Below are 25,255 nucleotides of genomic sequence, written 5' to 3'. Positions count from 1 at the left end.
TGAATACTAAGAACAGGGGTCTGGCATTTTGAAATCTACATTGGTGAATAAATTGTTTAGCCATAATAATTAAACTATTGTATTGTACATCATTTCAATTTGAGCTTTGATGTGACTCAACTACTGCAAAAACACACACACACACGCACACTCACAAAAAAACACTACTGCAATAAAGAACTTTATAGAAACTAGGAATCTAGCACGCCGCCGCTACGTGCGCTCGATTCCTAGGGTGGAGACTCTGGAGATGATGGCCATCAAACTATATCACAATTGCTTGAGTGACATCACTGATGACATCACATATTGCTCACTGATGACATCATCGCTGATGACATCACATATTGCTCACTGATGACATCACAATCGTGACACACACCAGACACCACTTGGCCAATTTTAACTAAAGATAAACTTATGTGAGGCAAGGAGCATTTTCTTAAAATATTTATTGACATGGGATTAAAGCGACCACATTATATCAAAAGAACAGTGTTCACAAATAACCTTGTAACTGAAACAAGATCCCAAAAATGATTCAATTCCAGACCTGAGTGTCACTAAAAACACTAAACATCAAGATGTGATAAAATATGAAACTCGGATGCTAAGAGCTGTAGCTATGTGATTTTGCATTGTTAGGTTGCATGAGTGTCTTCCATTTTCCTCACACCTATATGCTTACCGGTATTTCGGGAAAAAAAATCCTGACAAAAAAGAAAAGTTTTAGTATGACTTCCTTAGTCTGTCTCACAGCGTATTACTATTATAATTTATTAATACTTAAGTTGGAAGATTTGTCCAAATCATAATAGAAACCATTTTCAAACATAGTAATGATATAGTGTGCATCTATTCTACTTGTAATAGTCTACAATTATAAATGTAACACTTTGAGTCAATTGCATTTTAGGCAATCTGAGATAAATATTCAGTGCACTTAATGTTTCTCACCTGCTTCTCAGTGAGTTGAAGGATCAACTCATATCTCATATATCTAAATCTCTGCTGCCTGAGCAAAGAGCTGTCATCTGAGCAAATATTTTATATATTAAGGGAACCGTAAAAATATATTACAATGGTTTTGCTGATTTGTTGTAATGCTTTCCTGTGAACCTCCCCTAAAGCAATTATTTCTTGATTTCAAAAACTTAAAGAGAAAAATACCACAATCCACAGCAGGTTAAGAGCAGTGATACCATACAATCAAATCCATATAAAGCTTTACATGAATCCAATGTACAGGTGATACCTGATCCCCCTGCATATGAACAACCCCTCTCACAATTTAGCTCAAATACCTTTCAAGCATTAAGTCGACTGAATTGGGCAGTATTATACTTCGGTTTGTGGAGGTACGGCAATAACTTGTTTACCATGTGTTGTTTCCACAAGCAAACATTTTGGATGGATCCTGGTTTATGGATGGATTAATCCACTGGACAAACAAATCTCTAGCTGAAATTCCATCAAGTTAGATGGCAGTTTTTTTTTCTTCAGAAGACGGTTTTAATTAAAATCATTAAAACAAACCGGCATGAATTAACAGGTGTACATCGGGGTTTTACACATCTAAAATCTTCCCCAAAAAGGAATAATAATGTAAGATGCATAAGGTCACGTAAAAATGCATAAATGAAAGACTACCATAAGAAAAGACAGCAAAGGAAATCACACAGCATGACTGGTTCAAAACAACCAAAGACACACTGGCCTATTATTATTATTCTTTGAGAATGTGTATGGTGAATACCATGTGGGATACCATGTGCTGGGTATGGTCAACAAAAAGAAAACACCAGCATAAAGACGTCCCTCCACGATGCTGGCTGTGATGGTTTGGGCTCTCGACTCCAGCATGGCCGTCTGTGGGGCGACTCAGGATGTCAAAAATAATAGTAGAAATATGCAGGACAAAACTCTGTGCCAGAAGCACCCCATACTTTCACTGTAGTGGGATATTTACGTTGGCAATTCCTTCATTGTATAGCCATACCCTCTAGATATGTTTTATGAACCATAGACAAACATCATCGGTATGAACTTTGTCCATTAGTGTAATATTTGAGTATTGACAATTTTTTCTTTACATTTTTTTTACAACCATTTAAAACAATGACTGCACTCAAAAATCTAAAAACAAAAGTACAAGCTTCCTTAATTTACATTGTTTTTGTATTTCATTTCATAACAAAATGTAAAAATATTTTATGTTCTTTTTCGACATTTTACAATATTTGTACAACAGTTCACCAAATAATGCAGATAATGAAGAAGAAGAAAACACTGAGGGGCAGGGGCGGGGGGCGGGGGGGGGTCATCGTCACCTACGTTTCTGAGGTTACGGTAATTCAAACAAAAAACAATATTTCATCAAACACGGCTTTGGAGACATGCATTCTCAAAATAGCCAGTACAGTCTTCTTGAGGAAAAAATATCCCTCTGCCCAAAAAGGACACAGCTTAGAGGGGAGACCTTTTTTTTTTAAAAGGGGACTGTGCTCCTTGAAAGCATTCAATTAATAAATAATATACTATAAAAACATTATAAAAGACAATCGCTAGCAAGACTTAACGAGTGATATGTGATGCAATTAAGTTTCAGCTTCCTTATGATGTCTGACTTCCTCCAAAACAGTGATGGCAAAAATGCCAGGTCCCATCATCACATTTCATTTGAGTTTTTACAATACAAAACCGATAACATCAAAAATATTATTTACACTTTTTCCCGTAAATATTTTTTTTTCTATTTTGCAAGCTTTATAAGCCTCTCTCATTATTGCAGCAAAAAAAAAAAAAAAAAAAAATCTGTAAAAAGAGGTTAAAAAGAAAAACGGTCAGAAGTACATTTCTCTGCTGTCAAGCTGAAACCCACAACACAGATCACAAACATTTAAAAAGGGGTCCAAAAATCATTGTGTAATGCATTATCTAACAAGGATGACGCTCGTGATGGCAGGTACAATGTACATTAACGCATCCCCCCTGATAAGGACCTCATTTGGGTAACGGCGGCAACGGGGGAGGCGGTTCCGAAGGCAGGGGCGGGGGCCGCGAGTTGCTCCCCCGGGAGCCACCGCTGTACCGGTACTCCCCGTATTGGGATCGGTAGTCAAACATGGGCGGCTGGGCCGGCTGGACCCCCTGGGCACTCAGCAGAGAGTTTAGCATTTCAAACGTGTCCTGGTACTCGTTCGACTGGCCTCCTCCGCCTGTCGCGTTGTGTCCGTTAGTGTCCGTCTTGTCTCCTTTGGCGTGCGAAAAGCTCCCTTGGTGGTGGGGAAGGCCCAGGGCGGGGAGGATGTCGGGGGCGTGCCCCAGCGCGTGCCCAGAGGAAGACAAAGACGGGAGCTGGTAGGCGTTCCTAGAAGACTTGCTCGCTTTTGAGGAAGGGTGCGAGCCCGCCGTCGGGTCCTGGGAGTGTGTCCTCTTTCGAGAAGCGGAAGAGGACGAGGAGGACGAAGAGCTCGTTCTAGAGGAGTCACCGGGGGCTTTTTTGCCGCTGCCCACCACACCGCCGGAACCAGACGAATGTTTATGCGAGGCGCCGCTCGAGGAAGAATGGTGGTGGGGGCGATGGTGGTGGTGGTGGTTAGAGCGTTCCCGGTGCTTGTCCCTGCTCTTGCCCTCCTCTCCTGAACTCCCCCGTTGCTTCTCGGGCACCCGTATCTTCACTTTGATATCTGGGTCCTGCCCTCTGCTGCTGCCTCCCCCGGGCAGAGGGAAGCGCATCTTCAGGGAGCTGCGCTCGTGCCTCTCCTTCTCCAGGGGGATTTTGAGAATGATGGGCGAGGAGTTGGCCCCGTCGGAAGAGGCCGCGGCGGCGACGGCGGCCGCCTGCTGGTGATGGTGCTTCTCCTTCCTCTGCTGCTGACCGATGAGGGCCTGGGCGGCGTTGGCGTAGTCCCTCTTGACGCTGGCCTCCATGTTCTCCAGCTTCCTCTTTTGGGCGGCCAGGACGTCGGCGTTCTTGGCCCGGTACTCGCTCAGCGACACCTTGGCCGGGGGCGGGACGTGCACCTCGTTGGGCGGTTGTTGCTGCTGCTCGGCGTCGCCGTCGTCGTCGTGACCCTTGCCGGCCGGATTCCAGGTCTGGGCGCTGCCGGACGCGCCCGTCTCCTTGTCGCCCGTCGCCGAGGAGGGCGGGGCCGAGAGGCTCATCAGGCCCGCCAGCGCCGTCTCCGACGACGCCATGGAGATCATGCTCATCATGGTGTCCGTCTGGTCGCCGTCCTCCTGGACTCCTTTGGACTTGCCTTTGGCCGTCTGAGCTGCAGCCTGGGAGGCAGCGAGACAAGAGAGAGAGAGATTGCAGTGAGTCAAAAAAGAAGGGGGAAAAAATCCACGCAATGAAGGTCCTGGTCGCGCTTTGCGGGGCACAAACAAAAGAAATAGGAAAAAGTTTTACCTTCCAGTTGCGAATCCGTTTTAACCGGCTAGGGGTTTTCTCCAGGATCTGTAGGAACTCATGTGTGAGCTCTGCAGGAAGGGATCATGTCGTGAAACACAAGAGCAATTATGTATCGATACTTCCTGAACACAACATTTAATTGAACAGCTTTTAATTAAAAAATATGTCACTTAAACTCTTAAGCACGTACCATCCAGCAGCTCAAGGGTGACCGTGGGATCCACATACTCCCACCAGTGCTTGCTGTCTGTGGATACAGGGATCTCCCAGTTGGACCACTTGCAGGCCAGATGGATGCACACACAGGCCACAATAGGTGGACTATACTGCAGGCAGAATGTGGTCAAGTGCAGACTACACAGCAGGTTAGGGTCCCAGGTAGCCATAAAAAAACACAAGAGAAAGGGGAGGAGGGAGAGAGAAGAGACAAGAAAAGCATGTATTCAGTTTCAGGAGATTGTGCACAGTTGTAGCAAGAGAATGTAGCAAAGATGAACAATGAATTAGTTAATAGCTGAATTAAGATCAGGTTTTCATCACAAAGAACTACAATGGTCAGATTTTTTTTTATACAGAAGTGAGCATATACCTGTTGGTGGCCATAAAGTATGATGTTTGGGCAAGGTCCTTACTTGCTGGAACAACAAAGATGAAACACAAACATGTTTAAAACCTTTAAATGGTAGACGAGTGTTGTGGGCAAACGTCTAATCATGCTGAAAATATTCAAATCATTTAGATCGGGGTTTCACAAATGGGACTGGGGGGAAAAAATCAAATCAAAAGAAAAAGCTCATGTTGATGCTTACCTCTCACCAGCTGAGTGCACTTGACAACATGAGTATGTGGGTGGTCAATGGTGATTTCAAAAGCTGCAATAAAGAGAACAAAGAGAAGAGAGACATCGGGTTCGATTAAATAAAAGAAGTGCAGAAAGTGAGCTAACAAACGCTACACTGATGGTCACAGAATCTCATTTCCATGGCGAGGATCATTAACCATTTCAGCAGTAAACATGAACAAAAAGTCCCTGAAAACCAGAAAGTTAATCTTGTTTATGTAATTAAAACCAAACTAAGTTAAAACAATTATGGAATATCACTTTGCGCGAGGTCTTCAGATAACACCCTGGACAGAAATGTGAAACATGAATAGTAGGCTATAGAGTGGAAAGTGTCAAGTGGTTTGTCTTTAACATTTTTAAGCCATTTGTTGACCCCATGTGTTATTGCCAGACAGTGAATCTAGTTCATAAGTTAAAAGTAAAAAATGTTATTGGCATGATAATGCAACAAAATAATCATACGCTGCACACAAAAGCATTATCAAACGAATGGCTTAAAAATATCTGGAGAGAGAGAGAAAAAAAATAGGGAAATGTAAAAAGAAATGGCGGCACTGTAAAGTTAAGAACATGAGAGAGACAAAAGTAGCAGAACCAAAAGGTAGATAGAACGCAGTGGGCATGTATTGCGCACATGCAAGCATGAATGTGACTTTCCCGATGCTGCTGACCGCATGTGAGGTTTCTGTGGACAAGATGAAAATTGATTAATACTGTCTTCGTAATCACATCTCTGTTTTGGGGGGGAATCAAGGGAGCCAGTTCTTCCATCCCAACTTACCCAGGGTCTGGAGTATTATGCTCTCAAGAATGACCAGGTCTTGGGCTTGTTGCAGGTAAGCCTGAGGTTGAGAGGACAGGCAGATTACTCACTGGGAGGCATTTTCTCTCTTGTTCGCGCTCTCTCTCTCTCTCTCTCATCCCATGTATCACCCTGCCTCTTTGTTTTGCTTTTCAAGCAGGTTAACCTTTGGAAGTAGCAATGACCTCAGCCCAGATCATGAAACATCTCCCCTACATCAAAACAACACACCTCATCAAGCAAACACTCCGTCCAAGCAAACACACCCGGCTTAAACCCAATGTCAAAGGCAAGAACGAGGAATGGGAAAATCCAAATAGGTGTAAGCTTAACATCAAGGTACAGATAAAAGTAGCAAAAGTGGGATAGTGCTTACAAATCATCCATTCTAGGAGAAGAAAAAGGCAATGGTGAGTGTCACGAATTTTGAGCTACAAAAAAAGTCAACAGCTTAAAGTGTGGCCAACACTTTATCCAATCTGAACGTGCTGAAACAAAGGAAGATTCACTACCAGATTGTAAAATAAATACACACAAAATAATCAACGACAAATATGAATGAAAAGACCAATAAAAGCAGTCAAAAGTTCTACATAGACAAGATATTATATGCATGTAACATAATTAACGAAAAGGGTGGAAAGACTATGACTGCTATCAGATAAACACAGGAGTGACAACAAATGGAGATGATGTTCACCACAGCTCAATACTTACATCACTGCGTACATCTGGTGAGGGGTCCTGAGGATTGAGGCATGCATGGGTCACCTTGATAACATGTTCCAGCTTTCTGGGCTGCTCCTCTACCTTCGCGGCGAGGAAGAGCGTGGCAGGAGCAACGACCTAGAGAGGGTGTGGAAGGAGGAGACAGATGTTGAATTTATGAATACTGAGTTTGTATCGTGTGGCTTTGTTTGGGTGTATGAAGTAAACGGATACGCAAAGGTGTGCATAACAAACGAATCGATACTTACATTTCTGTGAAATTTAGTGAATGACTGGACCATGTAGAATCGGTGCATGTACACAATGGCAGTATTTATTGTGAGCTGGGATCTAAATACACAATGGTTAAGGTCAAAACAACAACATACAAAACGTAGTGATGATAGACCAAACCATTCGCAACGGCTTTAGGCAAAGTATTTAAGATTGCTGAATAAGCACAACTTAGACAAGCTTCAACTTAGTCAAGCTTAGGGGGGTCCATCACGTTATATAAACACAACATTGCAATCTAGCACATACATCAGCTAATGTATCCAGCAAAATAGTGGCAGAGCAACAGAGTTCAAGTTACAGCCTATTTAACGTGTTAGCTAACGCCAACTACCGAGCCAGAGGTTAACCGGAAGCAATAGCCATTAAAAATACACGCAAAGGACCAGCAAAGTAACGTTAAATCGCGTGTAAACATGTACACGCAAAGACTGAACGTTTCTAAAGTTATGAAACGGGTCCCCTGTTTAGCTTTTGTTCTCCAAGGAAAAGGCAAGCTAATGCTAACGTCCTGAAGGCCCGCCTAGTAGAGGCCTTCATGCCCCCTGTCTGGCGTTACTGGGCCGCTACAACTAGCAAGCTAACGTCAAGTATAGCAGAAGCTAGACATCATTTAAACAGTCAAATCGCCAAAACGCTACTTTAAACAGTTAGGCATCATCCCCAGCAACGAACGGCAGTCGAACAAAACGGTATAAACATCCGTCAGCTATGCATTCAGTCGAACCGGCTTCACGGGGAAGCTAAACTTCGCTAGCTAGCGAGCTATGTTGGCAAGTCGTCCGGCCTCGACAAAAAGATACACATTGAGCCGCTGTCCCATGTCCTGGAGCAGGTTCGCTGCCTGTTGTCTGTAGGACAATTCCTTGTCGGGATCAAGTCCAACACGCCGAGATGGGCTGTTCTCGATCTCTTGTCGGGTGAAGTACCATTTGTTATTGTTGCTTGCAGGAGGAGAAGGAAACGAAGCCGCCATTACTGAGAAGGACGATAGTTTAAAATGTATGTGCGTCACAGGAACTTGCGTCACGACGCGAGAGATAAAGTGGACTGTGTCGTTCCCTTGGTGGCCAGTAGATGTCACCCTACTACTACCGGAAATATCCCAAAACTCACCTACTGCGAGTGTGTGAGGACAGCAACAACTGAGTGAGTGTCTGATTCTGAATTTTAAATGTACCGTCTCGTGTCAGTGTGGTAACATCTTTCATAGAATCTAAAGTATTAGATTAGATAGTAACGTTAAACACAGTACACATTTTGCCTGCAGTTTTGCTTTTAATTATCTCAGCTTGGGTCAGTAATTTATTTGAATCTATAAACGTTAGCTACTGTGCTATCTATCTTTCTGTTTTAGTTCAATATTTGTTTAATTTTAAAGTGTTTGGTTGGGTGTAGGGTTCTTGTAACTTCCTTTTCTGTTAACTGCTACACCAATAGGTCTCTCAGTCCCTCCCATCCCTGTTGCAACATCAGCTCATCATATAGGCCCCATAGACATGGCACTATTTTCAGGTGTAGAACCCCATGTAATCCTATTTACCCAATTTGCACCGTTGTAGACCTTCTATTGCTATTGTGCTGGATGCCTCTGGAACTCTGAGACCATCTCAGCCCAGGCTCTATATCTGATGCTGCTGACCACATGTGAGGTTTGGCCCTCACAGAGACCTGGATCATACCTGAAAATAGTGCCACCACCCCAGCAGCCCTCTCTGCTGCGTGCTGCCTATTCTTTCTCTCACCCCTCCAGAGCCTCTGGCTGTGAGGGAGGCACTGGACTCCTCATTTCACCCACACTGTCACTCCTCTTTCTCACCTCTCAATATCCTCTTTTGAATTCCATACTGTTGCTGCATCTCTACATATCAAGCTCAACATTGTGGTAAATGTACCGCCGCCTGGTCAGCTTGGTGACTTTATTGACGGGACAGATGTGCTCCTCTCTCCTTCTTTCCTGAGGATGGCACTCCACTCATTCTTCCGGGTGACTTCAACATCCAGACGGAGAAATTGCAAACTCTGTCCATAACTTTTTCTCTCCCTCTCTTAATAGCCTCTGACTCACAAGGCAGGGAACATGCTTGACCTGTTCTTCACCAGATCCTGCTGCGCCTCCAACCTTACTGTTACCCCTCTTCCTGTATGTGACCATCACTTTATGACCTTCTCCCTTCCCTTCCCACCTCCCACTCAATATCCACTCACACTATCACCTCCTGACGCAACTTAAAAACTCTCTGAGCAGCTACCTCGCTCTCTTCTGCTGTTGTGCCGTTCTCTCTCTTGACTCTCTGCCCACTCACCACTAAAGCCAGCTCCATCCTATCCACCCTCATCATAATACATATTCCTCACCGGTCTGTGAATGTTGATATACACAGCAGGCATGATTTCGGTGTATTTATGATTATTATTATTATTAGTGGTAGTTATTAGTAGTAGTAGTATTATAATACATTATTATGTCAATAAACACAGATGTCTGAGATATTTAATTACCTTAGAATTACCTATTTGACCATGGCAAGCTGCAGTGCTTGGAGTTGGACCCCTAATGATAGATATTTGGCTAGAAGAGAAGCTCTGGCACAAACTCAATCTCACATATATACATACATACATACATACATACATACATACATACATACATACATACACACACACACACACACACACACACACACACACACACACACACACACACACACACACACACACACACACACATATATATACATACATACATACACACACACACACACACACACACACACACACACACACACACACACACACACACACACACACACACACACATATACATACATACACACACACATACATACATAAATACAGTACATACAAACCACCAAGTTGGTGTTGAGCCCTGCAGCTTTTAGCTTATTGAAGCAACAGATACGCACCAATGATAGGGAGGGAAAAAAATCTGTAGTATGTTTGATTTTTCATTAAGAGAAAGCACTGCTGGTATTGACACTTATGGATACTATCGATACCTGTTGCAAATGAGTATTGTATCCAGTTAAAAATATATATATTGATACTATTGATGCTTTTGACAACCTCAAGTACTTCACAGGAATGTTTATGAGAAGATTAGTGGCGTAACTTCAAGAAAGCTGTAAGCAACAATAAAAGACCAACAGATCCTTATCAAGGCCGAGAGAAAGTACCTGAAAGTGATACAGGCATAGCACTCAGGAGGCTATTGTGTGTGGAGCTCCTCGGCACACTGGCTTAACAGGTCTTAGCTGATGAAGACTGTGATGCAGTTGATTGCACTTATTGTTGACAAAATGTACTATTGTAAGTCACTTTGGACAAAAGCGTCTGCTAAATGATGTGATGTAATGATCTAAATTCGTTAAGATAAGTATGTTTTAGTTGACAATTTAAAACACATAACACTGCTTCACTCAAGACAGCCATTACGATACATACAAAAACTGACGATGTTTAATACACAATAGCGGAGATGACAAGACCGATGGTCAGGTGCAAATACAATAACCACGCACTCACATTACAGGAATATGTACAGAAATGTACAGAAAATACAGTAAAATGAACAACTCGGTTAATCTGTGCTAGGTCCCTATTCTGAGAGACTATTAGCTAGCCATTTCTTTACTGCCGGCTTAAAACGTGCATCAATTCGGATGATCATGGTGAAGGACACAGATCCCTGTAGACAGTTTGTCTTTTTCATTCGGACAGGCACACGATATTGGCAACTTCAGTCTGAAAACATCGATAGTATATAAAATATATATACAATTATATATACAATTAACATCTTAGCATTTAGCATTGTACAGAAAACGGACAGAAAGCAATGAATAATGATGTTTTTTTGTTTGTTTTTGTTTGTTTTTTGAGAGCAAAAGTATTTTAATAATTGCTTACAAAAACATTTTCAGGGAGTTCAAAATGAAGCATTGAATTTGGAACATACAGTGGCGGCAGCCATTTCAAAGATGTTTTACAAATATCAAAGAAGCAATGAGTTGAGGGCCAGAGTTCAAAAACCCTCACATAGCAATACAAGCCAAAAGTACAGCTGAAGATGTATGGTGTCTTTATTTAAAGATGACATTATTACAAGAGGTATTGTATGCTTTCAGAGATTTCTGACTGTTCATTGGCCTGCCCACTTCTTAAACCCAGCAGTATTTGTGCTCGACTAACAGCACTGGGTACTGAAGGCTCCGAGTGGTGCCATAGAACTTTGGCTGCAAAACAATGACCAAAGGGAGATGCAGTATGAAAGGATTTCCTACTTGATTTCCTATGGTTTGAATACTGGGGTTGTAATAAATGCAGCGGCAACTTAAATAAATGTAACTGTTTAATAGTTGACTTTTAATATGTAAAATGAGGTCCAGCAGGAGATTGGCAGGACACACCAGTGTCAGCGCTGAATAAAAGCATACTGCAACAGTTCTTCCAGCAGAACCTTTATTTAGCTGTGGTTTGTCACCTGAAGAAGAAACGATACAAAATTCAGCCTGTCAAGAAAGCCAGTCTCTCTTCCTTGCTAGCTGTAAGTGGTGCTTAAATGCATTGTGGGTAGTGTACAGAAGCATTTGGCAAGGTAACGAGACAGCCAGATCCTGTTTCAGAGAGTGCAGGCCATGTTTGTGTGGTGTTTCTTCTCTGAATGAATAATGATGTTGCAGTGATGCTGCTGTCTCTGTTGGGACCAGGGGCGGTTTTAGCATCAGAGCTTTGGGTGGGCTCAGCCCACCCAAAGGTCATGGACCACTGAACCCCTAGGGGGGTCCGGGGGCATGCCCCCCCCGGAAGAAAATTTTGTACAGTTTCAAGTAAAAATGGATCAAACTGGCGCACTTTGAGATCAAAACGAAGAGACTAGATCTATGAAGAACTATACACATCAATCTCTTCTTTACCGTTCTGTGGTTTTACAGCGATGAAAAAATAATTGTTTCCCTATATATACTATATATATTCTGCATACAGGTTACTATATGGTAGAATTATGCTTGCATAAATAATACCAAAATCACTTCAGGGGAGTTTCTAGTAAAGTAACATTTTGCTTTGTAGGCAAAACAAAAGTAAAATTAAATCAAAAGGGAACTTCCTAACTTATTGGCTGGAATAATATTCCGACAAGATAATAATATACTGTAAGCACTAAAGCAGGAGTTTGCAGTCAACTAGTTGAAATTAATATGTGGCAGTATTTGTGGGGGTCAAAATCTATGTAGGGTGTACCACCACAAATAGATCAGTGTATCGGAAACACTGACTATTAAATTGTGTGACTAGAAAGACACCAATAAATCTGAGAAAATGTACTTTAATTTTGAACAACAGCACTACAACGGTGGCATTACAAACGGTATTATGAAATTATTGTGGGAAAAAACAAGAATGCCACTTTTTTTCATGAATTTTAAGCAGAAAATTAAAAAATAGTTTTAAAGCAAAAATAAATAATAAATAAAGATCATTTAAACAGAAACTGCTACTAATGACCACCATGGATTTGGAGAGAGAGATTTTTTTTTTGTTGGGTGGGCTGAGACTATTTTTGGGTGGGCTAAAGCCCACCCAAAAAGGCCTAGAACCGCCCCTGGTTGGGACGTGTGCAGCAATTCAGAAATCACCTCAGACGACCGTACTTATGTGCAAGATGACACAGAAGACAAAAAGGATTTGAATGAGCTGGCTGATTAAGCTTAGAAAAGTAACACTTTCACTAGCTTCTGTTATTGTCGATAACCCAGTTGATCCAACTGGTGTACTGCCTCACTCTGGTGTAGACCCCGGGGAAGTACGGGTTGGCACAGCCGTCACCCCAGGAGACGATGCCCTCTAAGACGCCATTGCAGACGAGGGGACCACCCGAGTCACCCTGTGGAACGCCAAGACAAACGAGAGCTAATGAACAATCGAAGAAGCCCTTTGGTGATAAATGCTATTTATTGTATCTCAGACATTTTTGTTTTACAGTACTAATTTGAATGTCTGTTTTTTCACTTTTTTCACTCACTCACACTCACTCACTCACTCAGTCACTCACTCACTCCGTCAGTCATGGACGTTTAGTGGGAAAATGGCCATAGCTAGGGATAGGAAGGTGCTAGAGAGTCGGGATTCGAGCAAGCCCCCAGGAATAGCGCTGGGCTGTGAAGCCATTTGAACATGGTGGCAAAGCTCTGTATTGCAAGTCACGTGACGCAATGCAGCCCAGAAAGGAAAATTCCCATCCACTTGCATGGGGACCCCGGCAACTGTTAAACCCAAGGGAATTTTTTCTGGGTGTCACTCAAAGTATAAAACGACTCTTTTAATTATCAAAGCATTTTTTATGGGGTAATTTTTTCTTCAGAAGCCACTAAGAGCCGTATATGTATTTTCTTCTTTTAATACATCCATGGGTGGGAGGGGTGGGAGACGTCATGGAATACGTCATGGCACACATGCACACTTCGCCTTAGGCCGCACGGTCAGAAAGTAAAACCAGGAAGAAAACCCCCCCATGATGACTTCATGCGCCAGTGAGCAGCCTCCGTATTAGTAGCTAGGGGAATATGGGCGGTGCTTGGAGGGGCGGGGGGTATGGGTGGTGTTTGGGGGTGGCTAGGCTTAAATGATTGCACTTGTTATGTACCTGGCAGGAGTCTTTGCCGCCGTACCGGGAGCCGGCACACAGCATGTTCGCCGTGATCCTGCCCCAGTAGTAGTAGTAGCATCTGGGGATGACGTCCACGTCCACGGCGTGGAGCACGGGCGAGAGGATGCGAGTGTAGATCTGGGTCACACCCCAGCCGCTCACCGTGCAGATGTCATCCCTGAGCGGAGGGGTGAACTCGTGAGGCAGGCGCACCGGCTGGACGAAGTCGTTGAGCGTCGCTGGCTCGCTCAGCTGCAGCGACACAAACCAAAGTGACGGGCGATAAGCGACGACATGCTGACCAAGCAATCAGGGCTAGTCTATGTGTCATATCGACCATTAAAACTGTAGTGCGACTATCCAATATTTGCCGTAGATCCTTTTTTCTCTATCGGCTTACCTTGATGAGCATGATATCGTTGTTGAACGACTTGTAGTTAAAGTTGTGGACAAATATCCTGGAGACATTGAAGACCTGCTCAAAACCCTCTTCTTCGTACAGGTTGTGTTCACTCAACACCACCCTCATCAGATTGCGCCTGAGGGGCAAGATGGACTCAGTCAGATAAGGAGCCTCAGAATCTAACCTCTGAGTATCAGAAATGCCAAAATGTCACAAAAAAAAAAAAATAGCACTCAGATCATGGCACGGTCTCTTATGCCTAAGGCATTTCTTACAAAAGTATTATCTTAGAATGCCACTCTTTGCATTTCCCTATCATCAGATGGCTTTACTGGAACTCGACCTTGTGTGGTTGCAGTCTACTTACAGCCTCCAGCACTGGGCGGCGGACACCACCCACTGAGGGTGGACCAGGGTGCCTCCGCAGTAGTGCCTCCTGGTGGTCTTATCCTGCAGGGACACTTGATATCTGATGGAGTACGGCTGAACCTCCTGGCCCCCGATAATCCTCTGTACAAAGTATGCATCTAGACAGTAATGAGGATATAGGCTAGGTGTCAGATGTTTGGACTGCTCCTTGTTTTTATATGAGCTCTTTTGGTTTAGGCTACATGAAATTACCACCCCAATTATGTGTGAGCTGCACAAGAGGAAAATAGAGAGCCAAAGTGGAACGTCACTTCCTGCTTCAGCACTGTACCAGAGATTTTCATCCGCCATTTATTTTCCCATTGACATTTCCCAAAATGCTTATAAAAACAGTTTTACTTGTTCAAACCAAACGGTACAGATGTATTTAGAAGCAGGAGAGATCGCATAACATTTCACTCAGACCAAAACGTAAGAAAATGCAGGTTTAAAGAAAATATTTTTTCAATGGTTTTTTGTGTGTGGTCCGAGTGAAATGTTCTATGGTCTCTCCCGATTCTAAATATAGCTGAACCGTTTGGTTTGACAAAGTAAAATTATTTTTATAAGCATTTTACGAAATGTCTATGGGAAAATAAATTGCGGAAGAAAATCTCTGGTGCAGTGCTGAAGCAGGAAGTGACGTTCACTTTTCCTCTCTATAGAAACTAAAAATCTAATTAAACTCACTTAAAAATGTGTCTTAACCAGTGTTGGGCAAGTTACTTTCAAAATGTAATATACTACTTATTACTAGTTACTTTCATTTGAAAGTAATACGTTACTTTACAATATTACTTTCTGTGTAGAGTAACTCGTTACTTATTACACTACTTTTGCATTACTTTTACCAAAACAACAGCAGCAGCAGAATGACATCGCTGCCCCGGAACCATCCCGAAAAATAATTTCAACCGCCTTGAAGTCAGTTTAAACAATCCAAAATTCCTAATGTTATTATTTTCCTTTGTTATTGTCATCTATAGTGCTTATTTGCATAAAAACACACAGTTTGATTAGGAAATGATTGTATCTTTTTTAAATATGTGCTTTGATTTAATAAAATGTAACTCAATTTACTTGACAAAGTAACTGGTATAATATTACTGAAATCCTATAAGTAATAAGTTATATTACTGAGTTACTGCTAAAAGTAATATATTCGTATGTCACTTCTGATAAAAGCATCTGCCAAATGGGAAATTGACATTTCAGCAATCTAGATCTCTAAATGTGAAGAAGGCCATAGGCCGAAACGTAAATTAATTAAACATTTTTTGCATATGGAGCAGTGAGTGTGCGACACTTTCTTCATCCTCAAGTTCGCGATTTCAGTGATCAGCACCTCCTGAAACGTATTATTGGTGTGCGTTACTATCTTCTTTCAAAGCAATCTAGATCTAATCTATGAATTCATAGCTTCTTCGACTGAGGAATAATGGTGGCTTTAGGGCGAATGAGGAACTTACCTGTTATTGAGAAAGCCAAAAGTAGCAGCACAGTATACTTTACCAGTTGACCCATCTTCTTATGTTTCACCTGTAATGAGGAAAAATGAATTATATAATAATAATAATAACAATAATTCACTGCTCAGATGATCCTGACAGAATCCTATTATCTTTATGTGACAGAAGAAGAAGTCATCCTAATGCATGTTAATGCTGACACCTACAATGGTGCCAGGACAACCACCTCTCTCTGAACGTCTCCAAGACCAAGGAGATCATTGTAGACTACAGGAGGGGGGGGGGCGCACACCCCCCAATCACCATCAACGGCACAGTGGTGGAAAGGGTGGACAGCTTCAAGTACCTGGGAGTCAATATCCACCAGGACCTGACATGGGCCGGCCACACCGCCACTGTCGTCAAAAAGGCCCAACAGCGAATACACGGACTCAAGCGCCTGAAGAAATTTGGGCTAAGGAAAGAAATCCTCAGGGACTTCTACAGAGGCACCATTGAAAGCCTGCTGACTGGCGGCTTCACCACCTGGTACGGGAACTGTACCACCATGGACCGCAGGGCGCTACGGAGAGTGAGACGCGCGGCACAGCACGTAACAGAATGTGAGTTGCCAGATCTGCATGAACTGTATAAACAGCGGTGCCTCAGGAGGTCCCTGAAGATCATCAAAGACACAAACCATCCCCACAACAGCCTGTTCTCCCTGCTACCCTCAGGGAGAAGATACAGGGTTCCGAAAGCACGCACAAATCGCTTGAGGAACAGTTTCTTCCCGCAGGCCACGAGACTCCTTAACATACACAAATAGTGTAGTAGCCGCACTGTACCGTACTGTAGCTGCTACCATTACGTATGTCTAACGTTTAATTGTATGTTTAATAAGGAATATGCTATTTGCACCTGTATGTCAAATACGCCGAATTTAAAATGCCGAGTTTAATTGTATGTTTAATAAGGAATATGTTATTTGCACCTGTATGTCAAATACGCAGAATTTAAAATGTTTAAGCACGTCTAAAGTATGCACCCGACACGTGCACCTATGTGCAGTGAATATGCCACTGTCTCTGACTTGTCTTATCACTATACTGCCTTATGCTTGTTGTGTCTCTTGTGTTTTTGCACCCATATGCCCTGTTATATTTGTTATATTTGTACTATTTGCACTATGTTGTAAACGGAGTCCACAGCACAAGAATTTCACACGTGATACTTGTACCATGGAGTGACAATAAAAATCTTGAATCTTGAATCTTGAATCTATTTAGGTATCAGATTCTTATCCATTTTATTCTATAACGATTTTCTACCAATCAAGATGACAAACAAGTTGACAATCTACTTGTTTTGCTGAGTGCTACGTTATAACAATAGCTCAATTCTATTATTGTGTGATATAACAGTCCAGCAATGTACAAAGATAATTACTTATTGTACAAATTAGGGTGATCAATTATTAAATGAAGATTGCTACTCACCAATGGCAGCCCACACAGCCACTTTTAAGGCACCTTATCTGCGACTGCTGTGGCCCAAGACTCTGCCGAGTCCTTTTATAATGTAACTGTATCTTTGGCTAGTTATTCTGCTTACACTATTTCTCTGTTCTGTCGTGAGGCTGTCCCACAGCACAAACAATGGCGCTGACCTACATGACACAGCTGGGGCCTCATCTTGTATTGTAGCATTTCGAGGATTTAGTTTTCCGCTGGCTGGGAAGTGAAGGTACGTGGAAATCCAACACCTCTACCGAACAAACAGACAGAAGACGGACAAACCCGTCTTTATTGTCACAGACGCCACAAACCGCATGCATACACGTGTCTGCGTTTATCCTCGGATGGGGCAGGCCAGGAGCAGTGGGTAGCTTTCTTTAAAGTTTAGTGTGTACAGCGCCCGTGCTCCGTGGACCAATCGTGCATTCCTTTATCGCAAAATAACTGGGATGTGGAGGCTAAATGACGTCACATCCGTTTTGTTAGCGTTCCATTTGCAGAAAAGTTGAGCTGGGAAGTTCCACTGTTCACTGGTCAGATCCACTCGCTAGCCAGGCTAGCCATTGTTAGCAATAACAGTTGATATTAACAAGGCATTTCGTGGCATTTTGCGCATACAAACATTGCAGCCTCATGTCCACACAGATAGAAGTAGGCCGTGCTGTGTGTACCGCTGATTTAATGAGACACAAACAAGACAGAAGTGCTAAATAGCATTTATACGATTATGACTACTGTTGTTGCGCGGATCAGCCATCTTGGATTTTTTACGTCGGGGCTGCTGAGGCTCCTACGAGTTTGGAATGGGGAAATACCAGCTCTAGTGACGTCACGTCCCAGCTCATGAACTTTGAACCGGTAAGATTACCAGTTCCCAGTTATAAAGGAATGCACGACCAAATTCAGTTCTTTGTCGTCGCTGGTCAGGTGACAATCTTCTGCATGTTTTTAGTGGGGGTCCATACCGATGTTATGTATGGAGGAAAGTAACCCCAGGGGAGCACGGGGGGGAACGTGCAAACTCCACACAGAAAGGCCTAGTAGTTGAGCACTATTACCCCACCTTATCAATCACAGTCCAACTGGGACATTCCGCATGTGGATCCGCCCCAATCCAACTGACCACATGACGCATATAAATGAGCCTGATGATCAATTCAACAGTCGACCCCTGACCCACACCAGATAAATGAGACCCCTGGCCCACACCAGATAAATGTGACCCCTGGCCCACACCAGATAAATGTGACTCCTGGCCCACACCAGATAAATGTGACTCCTGGCCCACACCAGATAAATGTGACTCCTGGCCCACACCAGATAAATGTGACCCCTGACCCACACCAGATAAATGTGACCCCTGGCCCACACCAGATAAATGTGACCCCTGGCCCACACCAGATAAATGTGACCCCTGGCCCACACCAGATAAGTTTTAAATTGTGACCCAACTTCGACTCATCCACATTCTCAAATGGGAGGGAAATGGAAGGGGAACCACACAACTGAAGCGGCTTCCTGTTGGCATCCTGCTATAGATGATGTAAGATGTCCAGTTCCACAAAGAAAAGAAACAGACCTTGGCCATGCCCTGATTTCTATCACGATACTCAAGAAATACCCCTCCGTCTTTCTTTCTACAAAGCCGTGGACCTTGGTGATGGTGACCAGTGTTGGGCAAGTGACTGAAAATTGGTAATTAGTAACAGTTACTAGTTACTTCTCTCAAAAAGTAATTTAATACCTCTAAAGTTACTAGTTACTTCAAAGTAATTAGTTACTAGGGAAAGTAACTTTTGCATTACTTTTAAAAGTCTGCTTCGATTGTTATTAATGCACACATTATGTTAGTGTTGCTGTGCCACAGTGTGGCATTGAACATTCACTTATTTGCTTATAGCCTATCAAGGTCATTAGCCTCTGGGGCTCTGGCTGCAGCTGCAGCTCTCTCCCCGGACTAGGTCTGAGGATCAGAAACTGGATAATCCTCTGAAGTTGTCTGTTATTTTCATGTCCTAAAGTAACTAGCAGTGTTGTGCAAGTTACTTTCAAAATGTAATATACTACATATTACTAGTTACTTTCATTTGAAAGTAATAAGTTACTTTACAATATTACTGTCTGCGTAGAGTAACTCGTTACTTATTACACTTCTTTTGCATTACTTTCACCAAAACAACAGCAGCAGCAGAATGACATCGCCGCCCCGGAACCATCCCGAAAAATAATTGAAACCGCCTTGAAGTCATTGTCATCTATAGTGGTTATTTGCATAAAAACACACAGTTTGATTAGGAAATGATTGTATGTTTTTTAAATATGTGCTTTGATTTAAAAAAAGAACTCAATTTGTAACTTGAGTTACCGTACTTGACAAAGTAACTGGTATAATATTACTGAAATCCTATAAGTAATAAGTTATATTACTGAGTTACTGCTAAAAGTAATATATTACATGTAATATGTTACTTTTGTAATGAGTTACCCCCAACACTGGTAACTAGTAACTAGCCAAGTTACTATTTTAGTAACGGTAACTGAGTTACTAAATTTGAAAAGTAATTAGTTAGATTACTAGTTACTGCAAGAAGTAGTTAAGTTACAGTAACTAGTTACTTAGTAGTTACTCCCAACACTGATGGTGACTATGCAAGATGGATTTGTTGTGTGATTGTGATATCTTGATCTCGCGTTAATCCAGCTGCCTGTAGCTGCCTACTACAGTTATCTGTAATTATGTCAGAAGCTACGGCAAAGGGGGGGCATGTTCTGAGTGTTCTTAGGAATAATTTAATTACATAATCTGCATATCCACTATTAAATGTTAAAACGACCACTTATACTTTTTAACGCTTTTTAGATATCTTAAAAGCTGTGAGCAACAATAAAATGCCCATAACTCAGGTTGACCTCAAAATGACATTCCTGTGCAAGTGCAGTTTATGTAGGGTTATGTTAGGTCATCCGCAGATCCTTATCAAGGAGAAAGTACATGACAGTGATACAGGCACAACACTCGTGAGGCATTGTGTGTGGCGCTCCGTGACACTGGCATCTGATCTGACTCAGTCTCAGGCATCTGATAGCACTCCTATAGATAAAATGACTCTGGATATCAATGTTTGTGTTCTAAATTCGTTGAGATGATCATGGTGGAAGACACTGATCACTTTGGTCACAAGTATTTTTCATTCCAACAGATGTATCAGAAAACCGATATTGGTCTTTTGTTAAATATTGGAAAATGGCCCAGCCCAGTGTCTTCTTCCATATGATGGAGGTTCCTCCCTGGCCACAGTTACAGAAAAACACTCTGAAACGCTGGAATTATGGTGTTAATTATCTCATTCAGTTATATATATATATACAGTAGCCTACATATATATTCTTTATGAAATTTTTATTTAAATGCCTATTGAACACGTGTGATGGGTCCCACACTGCCTCAATAAACTGCTAACCAACCCAGAAAGATTTCATTCAGACTCAATTTCAATAAAAAAGTTCTTGTATCCCATGACGATCTAAAGCTTTTCAGAATACAATTCAAGGGCAAACTGAATAGTTGTAGTTTTTTGCCATGAAAATTGTCAAATTTATATTTGGCACAAAGTATTGGGAACAAAGTATTGGGAACTTCAGTCTAAAAATCTCGATATTATATCAAATATAATGTACATTTACAGTATATACAGTTAACATCATAACATTTAGCATTGTACAGAAAACAGACAGAAAGCAATTCATTAATTAATTAACAAATTAATTAATATTAATTTAAAAAAAAACAATTAAATCCAGAAGCCCCTCTCTGCCGCGGTGCCGCTGAGTGTTTAGGATCTGGTGTTCTCGATAATCCTTTTGATCCAACTGGTGTACTGCCTCACTTTGGTGTAGACCCCAGGGTAGTAGTCATTGAAACAGTTGCTGCCCCATGAGACGATGCCCTCGAAGTAGCCGTTGCACACGAGGGGACCACCCGAGTCGCCCTGTGGAACGCCAAGACAAATGACAGCTGCTGATGAGGAGGCCCTTGGGTGCTCAATGTTATTGCACATTTTAATGCATCTCAGAATTTTCTAATCTCACTGAATAACTGTTGTCTTCACTTTCCGTCATACATGAACTGTTTGTAAGCGATCTCTTTTTGTACCTGGCAGGCGTTTCTGCCTCCGTACCGGGAGCGGGCACACAGCATGTTCGGAGTGATCCAGGGCCAGTAGTAGGATTCGCAGTCTGGGATGATGTGCACGTCCACGGCACCGAGCACAGGTGTAGACACGTAGGTGTAGACCTGCGTCAGACCCCAGCCGCTCACTGTGCAGGTTTGATGCCCCGGCGGGGGGGTGTTTTCATCAGGCAGAAGGACCGGCTGGACGTTGGCATTGATTGTTGCTGGTCTCTCCAGCTGCAACACAAACCAAAGTTACGGCCCACAGCTACAAGATGCTGAAGATGCTGGGGAGTGCGTGCATGCGTGCGTGTGTAATAGCGTTTGCGAGAGTGTGCCATATCTACCATTTTTCTATTGGCTTACCTTGATGAGCATGATATCGTTGTTGAACGACTTGAAGTTTAAGGGGTGGACAAATGCGGAAGAGACATTGAAGACCTGCTCAAAACCCTCTTCTACGTTCAGGTTGTGTTCACTCAACACCACCTTCATTAAGGTGCCCCTGAGGGGCAAAACGGAAACAGTCAGAAAAGAAGGCTCAGAATTGAACCTCCAACTATAAGAAATACCACTATGTCAGCCCACAAAATACACACTGATCATAGTACCACAGGGATGACTCTTAAGTCTAGTCTAGACCCGGTTGTTAGCACTTCCTGGTTCCCTCATCTAAGTCAACATGATTTTTCTATGGGAATTTTGGTTAAATGCTTGAAACAATGTGTGTGGTTAATAAATGTTTATGAAACTGCAATCTTTGTGTCCAGCAAGATCATCTTTGATGATCTTTGAAGCGTAATGTGATTTAAAAAAATGTGAATTTTCAGAAAAGCTTTTTTTTTTTTTTATATATCACAAGAGTGTTGCTCACCTGTGAAGATTATCTTGCTGAACACAAGGATCACATTTCCAGAAGCCTTTGTTAACCACAGACTTTAATTCAGGCATCCAACAAAAATCCCCATACAAAAATCCCACTGACTTCCCGACGGGGGAACCAGGAAGTGCATGACTTTTGGGTTGGCCTACAAAAATACCTCATCCCTGCAGTAGGCTACTCTCTGTGCTGTGTGTGGTCTCTTATGCTTAAGAATTTAAAGGAACACTCTGCCCATTTTCAACCAGCTTTGTATCATTAGAACATCAGTAGTATATCAGAAAACTGTAAACGGTTTTGAAGTCTGTCATTTAATTTGACAGTTATTGAGTGTTAAAGTGTGGACCAGTGACATCACTGGTCCACAATAACTCAAATTAATAACTCATTAACTAAAATCAACTCTCAATAACTGTCAAACTATTCATCATTCATCTAGTTTGACAGTTATTGAGAGTTGATTTGAGTTAATGAAATGTCTGGGAACGCCCACAAAATGTTAAACGGCTGGCGCGCGAGTGGGGTAAAACCGCCGATATATCTCATGGGCTGACTCACCAAAAGACGGTGCTGCGGCTCTAAACTACATGTTTGGGGGTTCTAAAGCAGAACACAAGACGTCTCCTCAGATGTGTGTTTACAGCGGTGGTTAAATCCCCGATCGTGTCTGCCTGGGCTGGGCTATCAGCTAAATTCTAACTTTGCTGAATGGATAGAATGGGGGAATTTACCCCACCCTGACCCCGCCCCCAGCAAGACTGAGCCAGCTAAACCAGCGTCTATGGCGAGACGTGGCCTCAACCTATGGACAGAAAAGAGGGCTGAACTTTTTCTGGATGACGTATCGGATGGCCAATCAGAGTCGAGGAGGCATTCTCAGAGCGGAAATGGCTGAGCGGGTTGTCCGCATCGATATAACGTCATGTTATTTCACCGTTATAAATATCAACAACTAGCCAACAGATATCAAAGCTGGTGGGCTTCATGGAAACAGCATGACCCGAACTGGCCGAGCATTACATCAATTTGGTCATTCGGTGGCGTTTTATTACCACATAAGTAACGTAGCGCACACTGCTAACAGCTAGCTAACGCCAGCTTTCTTCTTCTCTCGGTTTATAGGCGGGTCGCTGACACCTTCAAGGTGCTTACCGCCACCTGCTGTACAAGTATGCTACTTGCACATGCAATGGACATACATCTAGTATCCGTTTTATAATTCTGTCCATTTTTTGACGGATCAGTGTGGCCACGGCCTAAGTCATTCATTCATTCAGTCAGGAATGGTCAGTCAGGATTGGATACCGGTGATAATGTCGTCAGTCAGGCACGTGCACACATAGACATGAAAGGGGGCTTGAGCCCCTGCCTTTTTTTCAGTCTGTAAAAAGTGCCCTTTTTTTTTTTTTTTTTTTTTTTTTTATTATAATACATTTTTCATTTTCATTCCAACAACACATGAACAAAACAAACAGCTCAGACACATTAAAAAATAAAATAAAAAGTGCCCTTTCCTGACCATGAATGCATTTCTAATGGTGCTTTGTATGGAAATTGCCCTTTCCATGCCATCACTGAAGGCAGCATTCAAAGAGAAATGCCTTTTCCGAGCTCTCTTGGCCTTGAATGCACCATTTGTAATAGGCCTCTGCATGGAGCAGTGTTTTTCTAAACTGCCCCTGAAGGCACCAACCCAAAAATGAACCCAAAAATGAATGAATAAATAAATACATAAATAAATAAACCTCCCAATAAATAAATAACCAAAATATAGGGAACAAATGCAGAATTGTTGCTCTTGAAAATATTTTTTACTTTACACTATTGGAAAGGGATGTTGTGTTGTTGAATCCGCAAAAAAAAAAAAAAAAATCTAATACACCTTATCTAAATCTTCTGTCTTGCTTTTTAGAATTATGGTTAAAATGCATGGTATATTACAAGCCTCACTCAGTATCGTTCAATGTTTCTGCCTGTGTTGCTATCTGTTGTAGTACAACAACCTAAAGGGAGAAAAGGAGCAAATACATATTGATGCTTAAATGATTTCACAACAGTATTGCAACAGCATGCAACTTTTATATACTAATATTATTCAGTTATGGAGTTATTTTTCCGTGACAAGTCTCATCCTAAAATGAGATATTCCTCTAAATCTGGTTAAAATCGGAATATTTAAAATGAGTTATACCCCTAAATTGGCCTTCAAATTGCCTCAAATTTTCGCCGCCGCCCTCCGGACGGCGGCTGTAGTGCCCTTTTATGAATTTGAGCCCCTGCCCCTCTAATGTTCTGTGCACGTCCCTGTCGTCAGTGATGTCATCAGTGATGTCATCAGGCTTTAAACCTGCCAAACCTGGGCTGTTGAAAGATGTGGTTTCCTCGAATGGGCTTGAGTTGCATGAGGTCGCCTGGTTGACGCACGTGGTCCTGGGCCGAAGTTGCCCTTGTTTACACACACACACGGACACACACACACATACACACACACACACACACACACACACACACACACACACACACACACACACACACACACACACACACACACACACACACACACACACACACACACACACACACACACACAATCACTCACTCACTCACTCACTCACTCACTCACATAACTTGCTTTGAGCATTTCCCTATCGTCAGATGGCTTTACTGGAACTCTACCTTGTGTGGTTGTAGTC

General features: G+C 42.4%; 2 protein-coding genes across 2 annotated transcripts; both read right to left on the bottom strand.

The window, feature by feature from the left end:
• Positions 1-540: 540 nt before the first annotated feature.
• Positions 541-8,008, bottom strand: ccnt1 (cyclin T1). Its single transcript, XM_083656660.1, has 9 exons — positions 7,869-8,008; positions 7,041-7,122; positions 6,781-6,909; positions 6,043-6,103; positions 5,227-5,289; positions 5,007-5,052; positions 4,608-4,771; positions 4,415-4,485; positions 541-4,284 (listed from the first exon to the last, which is right to left on the bottom strand). Exons 1-9 carry the CDS (start codon positions 7,886-7,888, stop codon positions 3,004-3,006), a joined length of 1,917 nt encoding a protein of 638 aa, XP_083512786.1. The 5' UTR covers positions 7,889-8,008; the 3' UTR covers positions 541-3,003.
• Positions 8,009-12,817: 4,809 nt separating this feature from the next.
• Positions 12,818-17,703, bottom strand: LOC310794969 (trypsin-like; the record flags this gene model as incomplete). Its single annotated transcript, XM_083656994.1, has 5 exons — positions 12,818-12,973; positions 13,733-13,987; positions 14,136-14,274; positions 14,506-14,648; positions 17,668-17,703. The coding sequence occupies 5 exons, from the start codon at positions 17,701-17,703 to the stop codon at positions 12,818-12,820; spliced, it is 729 nt and encodes a 242-aa protein (XP_083513120.1).
• Positions 17,704-25,255: the final 7,552 nt, after the last annotated feature.

Source organism: Poromitra crassiceps (assembly GCF_964638095.1).
Source record: "Poromitra crassiceps genome assembly, chromosome: 20".
NCBI lineage: Eukaryota > Metazoa > Chordata > Actinopteri > Beryciformes > Melamphaidae > Poromitra > Poromitra crassiceps.
This window is presented reverse-complemented; position numbering and strand designations above follow the sequence as displayed.

Bases quoted from the DNA above. Each gene is read 5' to 3' on its own strand.
- ccnt1 (XM_083656660.1), bottom strand. From the start codon at position 7,888: ATGGGACAGCGGCTCAATGT. The intron at 5,053-5,226 runs GTAAGCATCAAC...TTGTTGTTCCAG, and splicing joins GTGCACTCAGCTGGTGAGAG to CAAGTAAGGACCTTGCCCAA. The intron at 4,285-4,414 runs GTAAAACTTTTT...GCTGCCTCCCAG, and splicing joins AACGGATTCGCAACTGGAAG to GCTGCAGCTCAGACGGCCAA.